Below are 19,710 nucleotides of genomic sequence, written 5' to 3'. Positions count from 1 at the left end.
CTGGACTAGGCTCTTAATGCTGCATATAAATTTCAGATCAATTTTTGCTTACCCTTCACAGCAGCTATTCCTAATCTTCTTTTTTCTCCTCAAGCCTCCTATGTCATTTTTTTCTTTTATCTTTTGGGAATGACCCTCATTGACTTTATTTTCTAATTATTTCACAAGGTACTTCATCTTCGTATTCTGGCTTTTGCCCTAGCTGATTCCATATCAGTAATGTATTCTGTCCTCATCTTTACGTTACAGAATCTCTTCCTTCAAGATACTTCAAATACTAGCTTCTACATGAAATCTTTTCTGATGTTCCCTTCCCACTTTAAAAATCTTGCTATTTTCCTATGTTTGTCTGTATTCTATTACTTTAAGTATTCTATACTTAAACTGAGATAGATCTTGATTTATCTTCAAATCTATATGTAGCTTTCTCAAAACAGATCTATCTGCTTAGTAGAAGTGATGGTTAAAAAAGAAAGATTAAGAGACACAGAGACAGATAGTGACAGAGAACATGGAGTTCATTGTGACTGAGGTTCAGTACAAAGACAACTAATCTCAGAACCAGCAACATAGAGGTCTAAGTTTCTATTCTGACTTAGTGGAGTTGTAAATAGTTGTAAATAAAATAGTAAAAAAGTTGTTAACTTTTTTGTGTTCTAGGGAACTCTTAAGATTATAAATTGCAAAGAATGCCCTGACTTGCATTAGTAGAGGGAATTACCTTATCCCAAATTTCCCCATACCAATGAAATCAGAGTTCCATTTCCTATGCTTTATGTAATGTAGGTACATAATTTGTAAATTTGGCAAATAAAGGCAATCTAAGATTGTTCTCCATCTATCCCTGAATGATTCTTGTTTTCTAACTCCTCTAAGTTTATTCTAAGAGATCCACTCATCATTCCAGCAGTTTTCTTTGCTTTCTTGTGATAAGCCAAGAATATGACTATAGTGTACAGGCTACATATTGGTAACCACTCATTCTCGTCATACTATTAATTCATCTTCTCTTTCTCAAACTGAAGGGCAGCTTAAGAGATGTATTGTTTTTCAGTGATTACCTGTACATTAGTTTTCTTTCAGATAGATCTCATTTTGGTGGGATGTCTTATACTCACGTGTAGCCTATCTTTAATTATATAATAGTACCAAAGATCTCATGGTTTATTTACTAAAAGACTTGGTTCGCTTAAGTGAGAATTTTTAACTATGAGAAACAATCAAAAATTAAATCAACAGAAACAAATAGTGCCCATTTTCTTAAGGTAGGATTTTTTTCTATTTAGAATTTTATTGTTAGTAGTGACCCAGACAAGATATTTATTGAGTAGTGAAACATGAATCAACATTTATGACATCAAATTTTCCACACAAAATACATAGAAACAATAAATTTGAAACTGAGAAAAATATATAAACTGGATTCCTCTCTATCACAAGCACAAAACAAAGTTATAGACAACAAACTATGATGTCCCACAAAGTTCTATAGCCATTGGTCAGACTTCATTTTCCACATGCATTAGACATCTGGGAAATAGACTCATAGGTTCAGAAATCTACAGGTAAGACATAACTAGAAGTTGCTTTAAAAAAAAGTCATTGGTATTTTTCCACATTCATTAACAGCACCTCAATTTTCAGTAGCTATTATACAAGTCTTCATACAAACAGTATAGACTCAAAAGCTCTCAACATATGCTTAGAATAATGACATGTATTCCTTCCATGGAGAAATGTCACATAATAAGCTCAATAATTTTTGAAAAATTTCTATGATGAAATATTCTTGTTAGGTATATTTAAATAATTAAGGATTGGAAGCAGCCATAATAAGAGCAAAACTTTTAATATCACCCCATTATGTAATATTTCTGCCTATTTATTATATGATATCTAAAAACATTCTCCTAACATTAAAATGAATATTGTTGTCCAGTGTGTATATTTAAAAGAAATAAAATTAATAATTAATACCTTTAGCCTTAAGTCAAAGTTGTTCAGTTTAGAATAGAGGTCCTTCTTTCATTCTTTTGTTCCCTCATTCCTTTCTTTCTTTTTTCCTTCCTTCATTCCTTTTTCTTTCATTCTTTCAAATGGTACAGCACCAGAGTATAATAATATTTTTTTTTAACACAAAAGGTTCTTTCCATTACTAATTATAGGGTAGCATATTCTACATTTAACATTGTCTTAGAATCTAGTTCTTCTCACAAATCAATAAATAATGGTTATACAAGTAAGTTATTTGGTTCTCATAACTCTGAGAGGTACTTGCCCTATATCATATGAGTAAGACTGGTTATAAATTGTTAAAAGTTCACAGGATAGCAAAAGATACAGCAGAAATTAGAATCTATGTCTCTTGACAGTACAAGTGTGCTACTGTATTCCACATTTTGGATATGTTTTAGGATTGCTTGTTTTTAGATAGTTATAGTATATGAATGTATTCCTCCTTAAGCATCATTGTTCTCTTATGTCAACTTTTTTTTCTTTCATATCTTTGAATTGAGTTTTCATATGTGAATCTGTGACATGATACATTGTTCTATAATGTGAATTGTGATGAGAGAATAGAGGTTCTTGACCTGAATTCCATCAACTCAAGCATTTTTTAAAAATAACTATTTCAATATAATTGGTTTCCTTTGTGTATTTTATTGCATGCATTTAAAAACATTCAGAGAAGGGGGTGTGTAGGCTCCACCAGTCTTCTAGAGGGATCTATGACACAAAAAGGTTAAGAACTCTAGGTTTAGAGCAACATGAATTATATGGCCTCTGGCTTTGTTGTGCATGGCTAGATTATAAGGCATCTCTGTCTTCTTATTATCCTTTTTGCCTTTTTCCCTACAACCTATCATGACTCTCCAGTGTGGATGAATTTAGAGTTGAATAACTCAATCATAATAAATCATCTCCTCTCATGACCACTGGAAAAAAATCCATTCAAGCTAAGTCACTGCTCTAGCAGTAGAAAATGAAAATACTTGAGCTGTCAAGCATAAATCTGTTGGCAGATAGCTTAGTCAAAAGAAGAACTAGGCTATAAGTTGTGCTATTCTGAATTCCTTGGCAGGATATTGGCACTGAGTGTCAACAAATGAATTTTATTTCATCTCTGAAAGAAAATCATAATTTCAAACAAGTTCTGCCAATCAATCTGAACTATTATAATACAGTATTTTTAATCACTATACCCAAAAGGTGAAGTGTATTTATATGACATTTCAAGATTTTGTCTCATTCCATAAGCAAATTACAGTCTGTGGCACGGTAACATTATTGTTACAAAGTCAGACATGCAAGAATGAATCATTCATAAATGGTACTATGTCTGAGGAGGGGCTATGATTGGAAAATCAAGACACACATTATGTAGGCAGCTAATATTCCAGAACATGTTTCTCGCTATATTATAAAATTGGGCATAGATTGGCTGGTCACTTCATAATTAGATATACCTATGATGATACATAGCTATGAGATTCACATAACTGTACCTGCATTTGGCAACTGAATGCCCTTTGTGGTTCTGAAATTCTGTTTTGTTGGGTCCATGAAATTGCTCAATAAATGTGACTTACTGTTCTGTCAACTGTTCAGAACCAAGCCATATTGGATTGTCCTGAATTCTCCAAGCTACTAGATCTAAAGTTGCATAAAGCTAATTCAACTTATTTTTTCCTCTCAACTAAGTGAAAATGAATTTTTAAAAAATCTCTGATCATACTTACCATACATTTGACCTTGATGGTTTCCTAAACATACCACTATTATATGTTATACATAATAATTCTTTTCTTTTGGTAGCCTTAATTTTGAACTAGAGATTTTTTTAAATGGTCTAAAATCAAGAATTACTTTTTTTGTTGTTTCACATTATTCACAATTAAACAAAATGGAATAGTTGGTTTCTGTAGATGAGCAGAAATTATCTAGAAGTTAATAATACTCAAATTTGCAGCATAACATGTTTCTGATAGATATTGACTAAGACATTCCTTTCTCTCCAAATTCACCAAGAAAACATAATGAAGATGCTGTAGGTTATGTTCCTGTGACCTTAAGTGTGATTTGGACAAAGGGCTCTGCATGAGTAGCATAAAGTGATTTACTTTTTCCTCCTAGTAGTGACTGAGCATTTGAACCAAAGAACTCACCACACTAATTGTATGCTATATTTAACCAGCACAGGACAATAACAGTAACTTATCCCTTGGTGCAGACACTGTGCAGTCAGAAGAGAAAGGTTTTTTTTCTTTTTTCTTTTTCTCCTTTGCAGTAAAGAAGAGGTTACATAGTAAAAATAGCCTTCCCTTCTCCATCAGTTCATGTTTTGATTATTCTCTCTATGATGATTCACATTTTCTTCTTTCTTCACATAATTCTACACCATTAGCCAATGGCGAAGCTGAAAAAAGAGAAAATAAATTTCCATTTTGAATGGTGCTTTATATGGGAAATCTAAGGAGTGGATGGAAGTAATTGATGCCAATGGTTCTCAATATTTTTCAGTCTATAAACCACTGCAACAAGGCTAAACACTCAATGAGTCACTTAGCCTACTATTATTCACTATCTCTGCTCCTACTTGCCATTTGCAAAAGAAAACTCAACATAAAATAATAAAATATTAAAGCAGAAAGGGACCTAGTCAGGGGAATGCTGATAAATATTTAAAGTTCTCCAGAAAAAAAAAAGGACTCACTATATCCTTTTTAGTTTAATTTGCCTAATTAATATTTTCTCCATAACTTTCTTAAATCTAGAAAATCAACAAACAAGTCCTTCTTGATTTCACCTGCTGTGATCTCAAAGATATAAATGCTTATACTGACAATTTGCCATTTGACTAGCTGGTAGAAGCTGATTTCAGCATATCAATTCAAATCCCTCATTTAGAGATGAGGATAATGGCGTTCACAGAGTTGAAGGGCCTTTCCCAAGTTTGGTAGGACTTTATTGTTTTATCTCTCTGCTGAGTGGGATATTATAGGTGCCTTCACTGAGGAAGAGTGGCCAGGCTATCCAGTCAGAGCACAGGAGGAGATGGGATGATATCCATGCTTCTACTGCCAGGCAGGAACTTCTCCAACTCTTTTTTTCTTTCTATCCCACCATCCTTCCCCATCTTCTATTTTCTCTTCAATTCATTCTTTTTATTTCACCTAATGTCCTTAAATCAGGAGGGGCTTGTGTTTTAAGGTGGTGAAGAAGCTATTTGACTTCCTTGCTACTTACAGTACAGATAGTGATTATGGAGTTGGAATAGAGTAGAATTTTATATTCTTTTATACAACTCATAGTTGTATTTTTAAAAAAAATTCTTGTGATTAGTAAAGTTGTTTTTAATCACATTTTATTATCTACAAAGATCTCAGAAATATTATTCTGATGTGTATTAGACCTGACTCAGAACATCAAGGTCACACAGCTGAAATATAAGGAAAGATTAGCATTATTTTTGATGAAGTAACAAAAAGGGAATCTTTTATTTATTATAGTCAAATGAGATTTTATATATATATATATATATATGCACACACATATATATACATGTAAATACTTTATATATATTTACATATACATATGTAAAGTATTCTGGAAATGGCAGTTATTATTAATTTGTAAAAAAAACAGTATAGGGACCTCATATTTTAAGTTTGTGACAATAGACCTCTTGTTAACTGTGTGGCCTTAAGTTAACTTTTTGTTTGTTTATAATTTGAGGAACTTTGGGTTAAGTGACTTGTCCAGAGTCACACAACTAGAGTATCTGAGGTTGGATTTGAACTCAAGTCCTCCTGACTCTAGTGTTGTATCTACCTATACCACCTGTCCCCCCTTAACTTATCTACTCTTAGTCTCAGTTTCTTTATCAGTAGTTTTGGCCTAGATCAAAACTTTTTAAACTCTGTGTCATGACCCCATATGGGGTTATGTAATCTGATGCAGGGATCATAAAAAATTAGGCAACATTAAAAGGTTTTTGAACATAATAGCCAAAAAAATAATTAAAAATCAAACAGGTGATGAATCCAAAGTGTTTCCAGCAGCCCATGCAAATTCACTGCAGCCTTGGTACTGTGCATACAGAAACACTTCAAGAAACACCTCGGCTCAGATTCAAGATGGGGTCATGTAAAATTTCCTTGGGAGAAAAGGTGTGAGGAATGGTCAAAGTTTAAGAAGTCCTGTACTACATGATTTCCAAGTCCCCTTCCGGCTCTAAATCTATGATTCTCTGAGCATTTCTTAGATCACTTAGGGGAACATCACAGACTAGTCCTAGTCCTCAAACCACATTTTGAGAACCCCCAGCGAAAGGCATATATCATTAGGAAGTGACTGATAATAACAACAATAAATAGCATTTATATAGTATTTTGAAGTTTGTGAAGCACTTTGCAAATATCTCATGGGATTCTCACAATAACCCTGAGAGGTAAGTGCTATTACTGTTTCCACTTTATAGCTGTGGAACGGAGAAAGATAGATATTAAGTGACTTGTCTAGATTCATACAGGTAGTGAAGTAAAATTTGAACTTGGGTTTTCCTGACAACAGAAAGTTAAGTGGCTCTGGAATCAGGAAAACAACAATTTAAATACCTAGTTATGTGACACTGGGAAAATCACTTAACTCTTTTTGTTTCAGTTTCTCATCTCCAAAATAAATGGGAAGAAGAATTGGCAAACCACTCTAGAATTTTTGCTTAAAAACTCCAAATGGGTTTCCATGAAGAATTAGACATGACTCAACAACAATAACTTCCTGACTCCAGATCAAGTGCTCTAGCTACAGAACCCCTCAGCAGGCTGATGGTATAGAAAATAGGTTATGTAGCATAGGACTCTGAATTTGGAATCCCATCTCTTAACATTTTATCAACATCATTGCAACTCATTTCTCTGAGACTCAATTTCCCCATCTGTAAATGAAAACAAAATCCAGACCTTCTATTTAACAGGGTTGTGAGGATCAAATATTAGATCTTGATAAATTTTATCCCAACTAGTCAAATAACTGGGCTCACCAGTTACTCTGTATGGCTGAAATCTTAGAATTTAGACCTTGAAAGGATTTCTAAATACTCAATCAGATAATAGGAAAGGTTTAAAATCTATATCTCTATTTTATTTTGTAGACTTAAAAGAAAATCTCAGGCATACAAACCAGTGATAATGACTATCTACCCGCCTATTTTAGTTTCTTAAGATTTGATGTATTTGAACAAATTGCCATTTAGGCTTCAAGTGACATTTCATATCCACCCTATTATTATGGCAGTTTTTTATTTGGTCTAATTTTGAACCTTATCCATTTGACAAAACCATGAAATCAGGACTTTAGCAAATCAGCACATGCACCATTATTGGCTAATAGTAATAGCTAACATGTATATAACACCTAAAGCCAGGTACAAATATTTTATTTGATCCTTACAACAACCCTGAGAAATAGATGCTATTATTTCCTCTATTTTATAATTGAGGAAATGGAGTCTGAGGTTAAATGACGCCCTAGATCACATAATTAATAAGTGTTTGAGGTTGTATTTGAACTCAGGTCTTCCTAATGTCAGGGCCAGAGCTCTATCCACTGTATTGTCTAGTTGCTTTGGCTATAGAGATATCTAAAGCAGTAGCCATAGCAAACATGAAGATAACTCATCTTTCTCTTTATATAGAACCTAAGTCTTTAGAATATATAGTCATACTCTCATACCTTAATTGGGGAATAGAAAATGAGAAATTCAGCACCACTGAAGCTTCTCTTGAGGCTAAAATGGAGTATTTAAGTCAAGGCAATAATAGGGTAAATTTCCTGAGTTTAAACTACCCAGAATTGTTCATCTAATCACAGGAATGGAAAGTTTCTCAATAATTAGCAAGCTAGGTCATTGCTCTAATTAAGTGTAGCTATTGCTATATGTGTAAGTTATTTCATCAAGATGTCCTATAGCTTTGATTTAATGTGTTGCTCTTCTGACATATGCAGTATATATAAAATAGTGCCTTGTATAGGTGAACATTAAACAGATAACATTATGGATAACTAGTTAATATGTGGATAACTAGTTATCTACTTTTAGGAATTTTATTGTATTTGAGCTCAATAAATATATTTTCATTAATTAAATACATAATCTAAGCCCTCTTTGAAGCCTGATGCCTCATGTTTGACAGCTTAGATGTAATTTTGGGTTCTCAGAGGCAAATCTAATTGGTATATGCCTGGCAATGAACTTTGCACCTGTTGCCCAAGGTTCAGCCTAACTGTGGCTATTGGAAAGTGGGTCACCAGGTAAAAGATGCTTTCATCAGTGGTACCTCATGCAAGTTGGTAGAGAGGTCACAGTCTGTATCAGTACATGCTCAGGGTCAGGAGATACTGAAACGTCTGCCACTGCTCAAGATTAAAAATTTTTCTTCTCCATGCAGTGATTACTTACAGTGAATTGACGCACTTCCCCATTTTCTACCAGGCCATGTTCTTTCTCAGGAGTGATTGCATAAGCTAATTTCTGAAAGAAATCCAAGGAAAATATTAGTTAACATTAGAAGATATCCAGGGCTGGGTTGAGATTGGCTTACTTTTTATATCAATGTCTTTTCTGAAAAAGCTAACTAACTTTATAAGTATTAGTCTATGAATTGATCAAATTAGTAGATTGTCATCTTCACAGAAACAATTTAATGAATTTTGGATCCATAGATATAGAACTTAAATGAACCTCAGAGGATATTTAATCAGAATACTTCACTCTATAGATGATAAGCTTGGGTCCAGATAGTATAAGTGACTTGTGCAAAGTCATATGGTTACCAAGTGGCAAAATCAGGATTTGATCCCAGGTCTAGCTCTAACTTTAGGGCTGATGGATCTAGCTCCTTGTACTACTCAACTAATTATATTTAAAATTAGTTCTACCTATAACTTTTTTTTAACCTATTAAGATTTTACAAGTATAAGAAATTATATTGACTTTTCTTCATTTCATAGGTAAAGTGAAATGTTTCCTACTATAATATATTACTTGTATAAACAGACTAAACACTTATATAGTTAAAGTTTGTGACTTATGTCCCAAAATAACTTCCCTGATAACCTAAAACTTATTACTAGTGACTCCTGACTTTGATTTAGATAGCTTTTCCCAGGTATTTTGTTAAAAAAAAAAATGCTAACATTTCTTTGATGAGAGGTCTTAACTAATATTGTCAAGACAATTAAATACTGTAAGTTGATAGGCCTGAAATGGACCAAAAATACACAAAATAATTATTATATTGTCCAATAATTGGACTTTTGTAGAAAGAGTTATGAATTATTGGAGGAATCAAAAGGAACTCACCCAAAGACTTCCCTTAATCTACCATCTGTTACAATCTAGCTGGCCTAGATAAATGGTTTTCTCTGAGTAAAAATTCCTAGGCTCAAAATGAGAGAAATACATTCGGAAAACTCTGTACATTGTCTTGTGTATCAACATTATCACAAAATGGGTATAGATATGATAAATTACAAAGCCAAGCACACACTACCATTTGTCAAATTATGAAGACTTTTCCAATTTTCTTCTTACACAGTTCTTTGGAAATGACAACTGTCTTGCCAAAATCTTCAGTCTTTTGAGGGAGAAGCAATTACTCTCTTCACTTTTCTAGCAAAGCCAGACATAGTTTGGTAGTGACTTCTCTTACAAACAGATTCAAGAGTGGCAGATTCTTAAATTCATAGCTTTGCTTATTATTATTGGGAAATCTTGGACTAGACTTTCCTGAGGCTCAGGGTTCTAAGCCAAAGTGCTTCTTATTCTTCTAAGTTATTGAAAATTATGGCAGATAACAATTGGATAGACAGCGTGCTTTTAAAATCAGCAATTCTTCAGCATTATTCCTTGATTTTTATATTTCTCCCTCCCTTTTGTAGTCAATGCAGTATACTTTCTGAGTGATTGTGAAATATCCATGTATCTGTCTTTTTCTTTCATTACAGTAGTGTTTCCATATTTATTTATTTAAGAATAATAAGAATGAGGTGATTCAGGCCAAATCCATTAGACTTGTGATGGAGAAAGCCATCTGCATCCTGAAAGCTTATGGGGATTGAATATATATCACAACATAGTATTTTTATATATTTTGTTGTTGTTTGCTTGCTTTTTTTCCTTTCTCATTTTTTCCTTTTTGATTTGATTTTTCTTGTACAGTATGATAAATGTGGAAATATGTTTAGAAAATTGCACATATTTAACCTATTTTGGATTACTTGCTGTTTAGGGGATGGTGGGGAGGGAAGAAAGGGGAACTTTACAAGGGTGAATGTTGAAAACTATATTTGCATCTATTTTTAAAATAAAAAGCTATTATAAAAATTTAAAAAAATGCTATGAAGGAAAAAGAAAAGAATAGTAGTAAGAAAGTATGTGAGAGATGAAACTCTAATTTTTTTTTTTTTCCCCTGAAGCGGGGGTTAAGTGACTTGCCCAGGGTCACATAGCTAGGAAGTATTAAGTGTCAGAGATCAGATTTGAACTCAGGTCCTCCTGAATTCAAGGTTGGTGCTCTATCCACTGCGCCACCTAGCTGCCCCCTGAAACTCTAATTTTTAAGAGAGTACTCCAGGCACTTCAGATCAATGTTTTTCAATTTTAGTATGCTTTGGTCTTATAAAATATCTAAATGTTATGTTGCTTATTTCTTCTTCATTTCAGCTTCTGTGCAATGTCTTTCCAATTGTGTATGTGTGTTGTGCATGTGTTTATGAAGAGATGCAATGATTAAGTATGGGGACCCAAGAAGAGAAGGAAGGTAGGAGTGTGATAATCAAGATTCATAGAGAAAGAAGAAACTTTTTTTTTTGAGTTCTAAGTTTTTAGAAGAGCATTTAGCAATACAAGTTTTGTTGTTGTTTAGTTGTTTTCAATTATGTCTGACACTTTGTTTCCCCATTTGAGGATATTCTTGGCAAAGATACTGAATTGGTTTTCCATTTCCTGCTCCAACTCATTTTGCAGATGAGGAACCTGAAGCAAATATAGTTAAGTGATTTGCCCAGGGTCACACAGCCAATAAGTCTATGAGACCAGATTTGAACTCAGGTCTTCTGGACTCTAGGCTTAACATTTGCAAGAAGCCAAAATTGGCCCTTGCTGTGGTGATTTGAAACCCTTGCTCTGGACAGCTTTGTTTTTTCATAGAGTTTGATCTATTTAGTTGGTTTTTCCAATAAAACTTCAAATTGGTTCAATGAAAACAAAAGTCACACAACATAATAGCAGCAGTTTTAACTCTATAACTGCTAGCTAGATGGATAAAGTTTTTTAAAAAAATCAAACTTTGGGATACAATTTTAATTTCAATCTTTATAAACTATATCTAAGTCCCATAAAAAACCCAATGGCAATTTAAGAAGGCCCTTATAGCTCATGGCAATTATTTCCCCTCCTTTCCCTCATTCCCTTTCTCCTCTAGAGACACCATTTGTCACAACTGATATTGAGCAACATCATTTCAATGTTCATTACAATTTTAACAATTTCTAAGAAATATCACAGAATGAAAACTAAGGATTATTTCTGGGAATCTCTAATTTTTCTGCGTTAAAATGGGCTTCATGTAACTTTAAAGAGAATATTAGGCCTCAATATTGTTCCTTCCCCCCTCCCCAAGAATTATGTGTTCATAGAATCATAGAGCTGAAAGAGACCTTTGAGATAATTTAATTCATTCTGCTTAATTGGTAATAAACGAATTGAAATCTAGGAAAGTTAAGTAATTTGCCGAAGAATATGCTACTATCAGAACCAAGGTTAGAACTCAGTTTTAGCCCAAAATGTGTTGAAGAATGTTACTGTTGAAAAGTGCACATATAGAATTCTCCAGACCAATGTTTTTCAAATATATTTAAATTGTGTCACACAATTGGATATGCTAGAGCATGAGGTGGTGATTAGTTTTCCTCCAATCTCACCCCTACCTGCATTCAAGCATCTGTCTACCTATATCAGCACTGCCAAGTTCAATATCTATCTATCTGCCTGTCTGTCAATCTGTCTATCTATACACACACACCACATATATACCGATAGATAGATATATACATATACACAAACATACACACATAAAATATGCATTTTATATCCCCTTCTCTTTCTGCCGTGGTAACTATTGCCTCCATTCTTTACCTTCCTGAACAAAAGGATAACTGAAATCCAGGATATGAAAACATACTATGTTTGCTTCTGCAATACACCAAAAAACCCAGTACAGCATTGTAAACAAAATACACACCTCACGAAAAGATCCAGGTAAGCTGCAGAATTTGTAGGTAGCATAAATCGGTACCATTGCCATGGAAGAAGTGGCAATTATCCAGCCCACCACATTGGCCCAGTCTGGAAAGATGTACGTTCCATAGTTGGGTGGTCTGAATGTAACAATGCTGACCACCACCACAAACTGAAAACAGTGGAGGGAAAGAGGAAAAGTCAAGAAATAACCAATTTAGTTTAATTCAACTAGCATTTATTAAGTGCCTAATATATGCAAGACACTAGGAAAATATGGTAGCTGTCACTTTAAAAGGACACAGTGCTTTATATGTTATCTCACTTAAATCACATTACAATCCTGAAAATAAAAAGATATTCCACATGTTGTTATATCCCCACTGGAAATGAAGGTCAGAGAGATTAAATGACATCCATATTTACAAAGCTATACTTATCGGAATTTGGTTTGCTTAAATCCAAAACCAGATTTATCTGATGTGTCACACTGTCTCAGCATCCAATTATTTAGCAGAAGAAAATCATTTTATTGGCTAGAACATGTTAGATTTTTTCCTTAATTTTTCAATAATCATGTGATTATTCAATTAAATGTTCTTTGTAAAAAAAAAAAAATGAAACCAAACAGTGTGTGGTTCTGATAAGTAGATTTCTTCCTATTAGTATGCCAGAAATTAGATATGGATCCACACTTAACACCATATACCAAGATAAGATCAAAATGGGTCCATGATTTAGGCATAAAGAATGAGATCATAAATAGATTAGAGGAACAGAGGATAGTCTACCTCTCAGACCTGTGGAGTAGGAAGGAATTTATGACTAGAGAAGAACTAGAGATCATTATTGATCACAAAATAGAAGATTTTGATTACATCAAACTAAAAAGTTTCTGTACAAACAATACTAATGCAAAGAAGATTAGAAGGGAAGTAACAAATTGGGAAAATATTTTTACAATTAAAGGTTCTGATAAAGGTCTCATCTCCAAAATATATAGAGAATTAATCCTAATTTATAAGAAATTAAACCATCCTCCAATTGATAAATGGGCAAAGGATATGAACAGACAATTCTCAGATAATGAAATTGAAACTATATCCACTCATATGAAAAGTGTTCCAAATCACTACTGATCAGAGAAATGAAAATTAAGACAACTCAGATATCACTACACACCTGTCAGATTGGCTAAGATGACAGGAACAAATAATGATGAATGTTGGAGGGGATGTGGGAAAACTGGGACACTGATGCATTGTTGGTGGAGTTGTGAAAGAATCCAGCTATTCTGGAGAGCAATTTGGAACTATGCCCAAAAAGTTATCAAAATGTGCATACCCTTTGACCCAGCAGTGCTACTACTGGACTTATATCCCAAAGAAATACTAAAGAGGGGAAAGGGACTCACTTCCAGCTGATCAATGATGGACAGAAACAACTATACCCAGAGAAGGAACACTGGGAATTGAATGTAAAATATTAGCACTACTGTCTATCTACCCAGGTTACTTATACTTTTGGAATCCAATACTTAACGTGCAACAAGAAAATTGGATTTACACACATATATTGTATCTAGGTTATACTGTAACACATGTAAAATGTATGGGATTGCCTGTCATCTAGGGGAGGGAGTAGAGGGAAGGAGGGGGAAATTTGGAAAAATGAATACAAGGGATAATTTTATAAAAAAATTACTCATGCATATATACTGTCAAAAATTTATAACTATAAAATTAATAAAAAAGTAAAAAAACAAACAGAAAGCCCCCCCCCCAAACTAGATTTCTTCCTGAAGAAAATATACCATTCTCCATTCTTTGCAGTGCTGAGGTACTATGAATGTGGAATGTCATATATATTGTCAGATTCAGGTGATATGTTGGTTAGTTTTGCTAAACTGCTTTATTTTTTTCCTTTTCTTTTAAACTTCTGTTATAAGGAATGACTTGATAGGAGGAGAAAAGATACATTAAGGTAGGGAGGAGGAAAGATATTTTTAAAAATGAAGATCATGTGAAAACAAAAGCTATTAATATTATTTAAAAACAATATCTTTTTGTTGTTTCTTCTTAACAAGACTACTTATTCAAGCAATCTATACCTGAATAAAATTTCAAATTCCTAGAAAGTTATTCATAAAATGTAAAAATAATATGAATAAAGAGAAAATTTGTTAGGAATTCTTATGTGTTTTATGATGACACAGGAGAGTGTGAAGTATCTATGAAGTTGGTACTTCAGGTAACTATCCCCATTTTACAAAATGGGGCCTCAGAGAGGGTAAGTAATTGGTTTATGGTTGCCCAGCTAATGCCAGAAATGGGATTTGGACCCAGGTCAGCACTCTTTGTACTATGTGAATTATAATTAATCTCATTTAACAGATGAAGAAACTGCTACTCAATATGGTTAAGTGACTATCCAAAGTCACAAAGCTTGGAAGTAATAGCCTTGGGTTTGAGTCTGGGTCTTCTGATCTCAGGTCTAGTGGTCTTTGCTAAATGATGTAGCTGTTCAAAAAAAAAAAAAAAAAGACTGATATAAATGTAAATAAGAACCTGAGGAGCTTGCTTGGGATGAAAGTGCATGGATTTTAGTGTGTGGATTTTGCAATTATTTTAGGTGTTCAAAAATTGTTTGGGCTTACTTCCTTGTTTTTGGCTATGTTCTGGTTAGATGAGGTGGTAGGTTAGCTTAATTTCTCACCAGTTGTTATTGTAACATTTTTTTCTGGGTTTATTTTACCCATTAAGCACTACATTTATGAAAAAGAACTGTTTTCAACAGGGCTATAATTTCACATGTCAAACAGCTTTGATTTGGTATAAATTATTCTTTTAGACGAGTTGCAATTGTAACTCTGATTGAATCAAAGAAACCATCTGGGAGAGATTTGTTCTACATATGTGCCATTTTCAATAAATTTGATTTTTTGAAAATCTCAAATGATCAGCCACATAAATAATTATCATACATATAAAATAATAATGATTTATTATTCCCTTCTACTACACAACAATTGTGTTATTATAGAAAATATTATTGTAGGTTCAAAATTTTATGATACATGTTTACAATGAGTAAAATTATAAAGATTTCTTCTGTTTTGGAAATGAATAGCTGTTAAATTCATCTTATGAGACCTATCAAAATCTCCTGATATTGTCTTTCATGTGACCTCATAAAATGTGACCTGAATTTTATCTGATAAGTGAAAATTGCCTTGATCTCAAATAAGCCTCAAAAATATTACTACAGTTTTTCATTTATTGAAGAGTTAATTGTTAAAGGGGACAGAAAAGATCTGTCAGGGAAAATCTTTATATCTTAAAAATTTAGACTGAGATATATAAAAGAGAGCTAATCAAAAGGGAGAGAATTTCAAATGAGTTTCAGAAGTATTTCATTCTTCTTTGAACTTTTCTAATTTTTCTAAAACTAGAGCTACTAATGGGCAGTGTAGAGAGTGCTGGGCCTAGAGTCAATTGAATTAAAAAAATGGTTTCAGAGACTTACTAACTATATGACCCTGAGCAACTCACTTAACCTTATATGCCTCAGTTTCCTCATCTATAAAATGAATTGGAGAAGGAAATGGCCAAACTCTTCAATGTCTCTGACAATAAAACTCCAAATGGAATCATGAAGAATTGGATAGGTATGAAATGTTTCAACAGTAAAACACAAAACTAGGGTACAGAAAGAAATTTAAAATTGTTCTATTAATTATAGTATGGCTGTATATGATGTGACTTTTCATAAAATTGCTTTAAATGGTCATCATTTTGGAAATAAAATTAGCTTGGTTCTGAACAATTAGAACATTCTACAATATTAATTTAGTCACTGGTTCACATATTTTTATTGGTGCCTACTATGAACATGTTAAAATGCTAAATTTTATGAGGGACACAAAAACAAAGACAACCCTTGCTCTGATTTGTTTTCTAATTGTTTCACATATGTTAATTTTATTTTCTTGACAGAATGTAGTGTAAGAATTTTCCTTTGAGTTCCCCAAGAACTTAGCATGGTATTGAGTATTTAGTGACTGACACTGAATAAATACCTTAACAAAACAATACTACTGACTCATTAGCAGAAATTTTCTTTGAGTTATTTTCATAATCTTGACAGGTTTACACTGACCCAGCTGCCCTCTATTGTGACCATTGGATGGCCCAGGATTCAAACTCCATAGGGCAGCTGAGGATAAAAGCATTTTGTTATTTGTATAAATCAAACTGGACAGTAGAGGGATTGAACTATTGACCTTTACTTCAGTATAACCACAATGAAACCAGGGGAACTAACCTGTCCTGACAAAAGGAAATGATGAAGGTGTTGAGCTTTTAGATTTACTTAAGCATTAGAGGATAATTTTCCTAGTTTCCTTTGGTCCATTTTGAAGATATAAATTCTTCTATTTTGATCATAAATGAGCATGTATAGGTACTCTCCTACTTTGTCCTAGCTCTTCCCCAAGGGCAATTCAGTATCAGTTATTTCTGATCAAAAAGGAATGAAGACAGAAGTAGCAAGAGTATAGCCAGTAGCTACTTAAAAAGCTTGTTAGATTAGGATTCAATCTTTTAAGATTTAAAAATCTCCATTTTTCTAGGAAGGCACAAAAGGAAGAAATTAGAAAATAAAAGGATCCAAGATATAGGGCTTTAAAAAACCAAAAACAATACCGCATCATTTCTGGAGATATTACTTAAGGAAATGTGACAGGTTCTACCTCTAAATTCCCTTATTTCAAAATAGCCTTGGTGACCCTTCTTTATTAAGTACTCCAAATTCCGTCAGTTTGCTTAATAGAGAAACTGAATTTATAAATTAGAAATAATTTATTCCAATGTACTCAATTTATAGAGGAAGAAACAGAGGCCAAGAGAGATTAAATCATTTGCCCCAAATTGTAAATTTTGGACCTAGGTTTACTAGTCCTCTACATACTCTTTCCCCTAATCAAACCTGCTTCCTCCTTAAAATCCAAAGGAGTGTGTCTGTTTGTGGAAGGCAATGAAGAAAGGTAAGTAGTAAAGACTAATAAAGACTTATGAAGAGTGAAAAATGATCACACAATTATCCTTTAAAAATGTTAAAAGAGCATTATTTTACCAAAAGAAAACAGGGGCTGACAAACTTCCAGCAAAGTCTCCAATACAAACCAGGTCTTCGACCAATCATTTGTTTAATGTCATCACTGAACTGACCAACACCTGAAAAAGAGAGAGAAACAGTCAATAATGGATATATATCATCATGATATATAATGGAGGGTCACTGGGTACATTGATGATCACAGGGGATGTGAATTTGGCTCATGAAAGCTGTCCATTTTGGTTGGGGCTTTCTGAAGGCATGTTGGATACCTTCTTGATTGGACTCTTCTGACAGCTGCCATGTGACCTGCCATATTGAGTTTGGGGAGGAGGGAAAGATTGCAGTGGGGATGGCCCAGGGCTAAACACATCTACTGAGGAATTGAATTGAAGCAGATAACTCAGAAATTAATTGGCTTGTGATAATGAGAGTATGCAGTACATTTGTTCTGCCAACAATTACTTCATTTGGAGATCTTATAGCACTAGTTTCTAAGATCTTCCCTTATGTTCTCTTCTTCCTCCTCCTCTTTTTGTTCTTATTCTTGGTCTTCTTATTCTTCTTGATGTTCTTGTTTTTGTTGTTCTTTCTTTTTCGTTCTTCCTCTGAGAGGCAAAATAATGCATCTACCTTACAGGTACAAGTCAGGCAAAAATGTGAAACAGGCAAAGCCCATCTATAGCCTTCCTTTATCTTCTCTGTTGTATTTTCTTCTGCCATTTCATTGCCATTCCCATCTTTTACAAGAATCCAGGACCCTAATGGTTACCTCCAGCTCCTTGGAGCCAGTCCTGTGAGATTCTACCAATCTGGGAAAATTGGTTACTTGGTTACTTTTCTCCACATCAAATCTTACCCATAACATATGCCTTTCCATCAACTAAATCCTATCAGTGATTGGACCATCCCAATCCCAACATTTCTCTTCTTCAACAATTCAATATGATGTTATATGGCAGATGTCAGAAGAGTTAAATTTAGATTAAGTCAGGAACTGAGTCTTAGAGCTTAGAGGGCCTTCAGAAGGCCCCTACTTTGGTAGACCCTTATCATGACCCCACATTCACCACAGCTATGATTAAATTAGTCAGGTAACTAACAATAAAACAATTCAAACTGAGATACTAGTATCTTAATATATTCTCTCTCTAGTAACATTTGAATTTCATTATAGCATTAATCCATAGATTAGCTAATAATAAGAATTTTAGGTACAGTAAATGGCATATTCAGGGGGTCTTTTTGAAGGCTCCAAACCTGCAAGTTGGATTGCTGTCAAGGAGACCCAGGTTTAGAAGTAAGTATAACTTTTAGCATTTATGGTCTTTTATCTTACATTCTATAATGTTCTTATAATCTAATCAAAGCAATAAATTCACATCATTAACAATCATAGATTTCTCTTAGCCTTTATAAATGATATTTCCATTTAAAATTATGATTGCTGTAATCTAAAAAAATTTTTCCTCAGAAAAATATGGATACAATGAAGCAACCTTAATGAATCTAGTAGCTAGAGCTATATCTTTTGGAAAGAATTTTTCTCTTGTTGTTTTATGGTGGAAAGATAAAGAGAAACTCCTAAAATCATTTGAAGACTTCCAATTGGCTGAGGTGCAATTAGAATACATGTAACAGGCCTGATTTCTTGGCATATTTAGACTTTTATTAATGTAAGGTATTGCTTGCATGCCAGTCTTTAAGGGGTTTTGTGTGGTGGAAACCATTTGCAATGTTCTGAATTAACTGATTGATGGAAAGATAAACTATAAAAAAGTATATTAAGTTTATGGAAGAATATATTATTCATAAGCAAAGTTTAAGTGATATTTTGGAGCCCCCCCAAATTACTGTCCAGACCTAATCACTCTTTTTCAAATAAAGATATTTGTAATCAATCAATTTATAAACATTAATTAAGTACCTACTAGGGACTGACATTGTGCTGTGCTGAATTTAGCATGAGATTAAAACAATTATTTTTCCCCAAATGTTAATATTAATTATTTGTGAATTTGAAAGTTTCATTAAACAGCCAACAAATTTATATAGCACTTCTTTGGAATGGAAGTGGGATTGAGAAGAGAGAGACAGAGAGACAGAGATTTTTGGCACCTAAATTCAAAACACATTTCCCAAACTGTATAAATGTTGCTGTGCTATTTATGAGCATTTGTCCTTGATGGGAGAAATTAGAAAAACTTCTCTAGTGGGAATTTTTTGCATCAGACATAAATATTCTGGTCTATTTTCTTGTCCATATTTCTTTTGAGGAAATAAATATAGTTTCT

At 33.4% G+C, this 19,710-nt stretch overlaps 1 protein-coding gene across 3 annotated transcripts in view; it reads right to left on the bottom strand.

Moving 5' to 3' along the window:
- Positions 1–2,076: 2,076 nt before the first annotated feature.
- SLC6A3 (solute carrier family 6 member 3) overlaps positions 2,077–19,710 on the bottom strand; it is an 85,282-nt gene continuing 67,648 nt past the window's right edge. For all 3 annotated transcript variants that reach the window (XM_074279165.1, XM_074279163.1, XM_074279164.1), the window contains 4 exons: positions 17,435–17,535; positions 12,306–12,473; positions 8,462–8,533; positions 2,077–4,417 (listed from right to left, as the gene is read on the bottom strand). In XM_074279165.1, coding sequence (XP_074135266.1) covers positions 4,394–4,417; positions 8,462–8,533; positions 12,306–12,473; positions 17,435–17,535 — 365 coding nt within the window. In that variant the 3' untranslated portion in view covers positions 2,077–4,393. The remainder of the gene's footprint in view (positions 4,418–8,461; positions 8,534–12,305; positions 12,474–17,434; positions 17,536–19,710) is intronic.

The sequence above is a fragment of the Sminthopsis crassicaudata genome, chromosome 1 (genome assembly GCF_048593235.1).
Source record: "Sminthopsis crassicaudata isolate SCR6 chromosome 1, ASM4859323v1, whole genome shotgun sequence".
Classification (NCBI taxonomy): domain Eukaryota; kingdom Metazoa; phylum Chordata; class Mammalia; order Dasyuromorphia; family Dasyuridae; genus Sminthopsis; species Sminthopsis crassicaudata.
The sequence above is the reverse complement of the archived record's forward strand: the minus strand, read 5'-3'. Positions and strand labels throughout refer to the sequence as shown.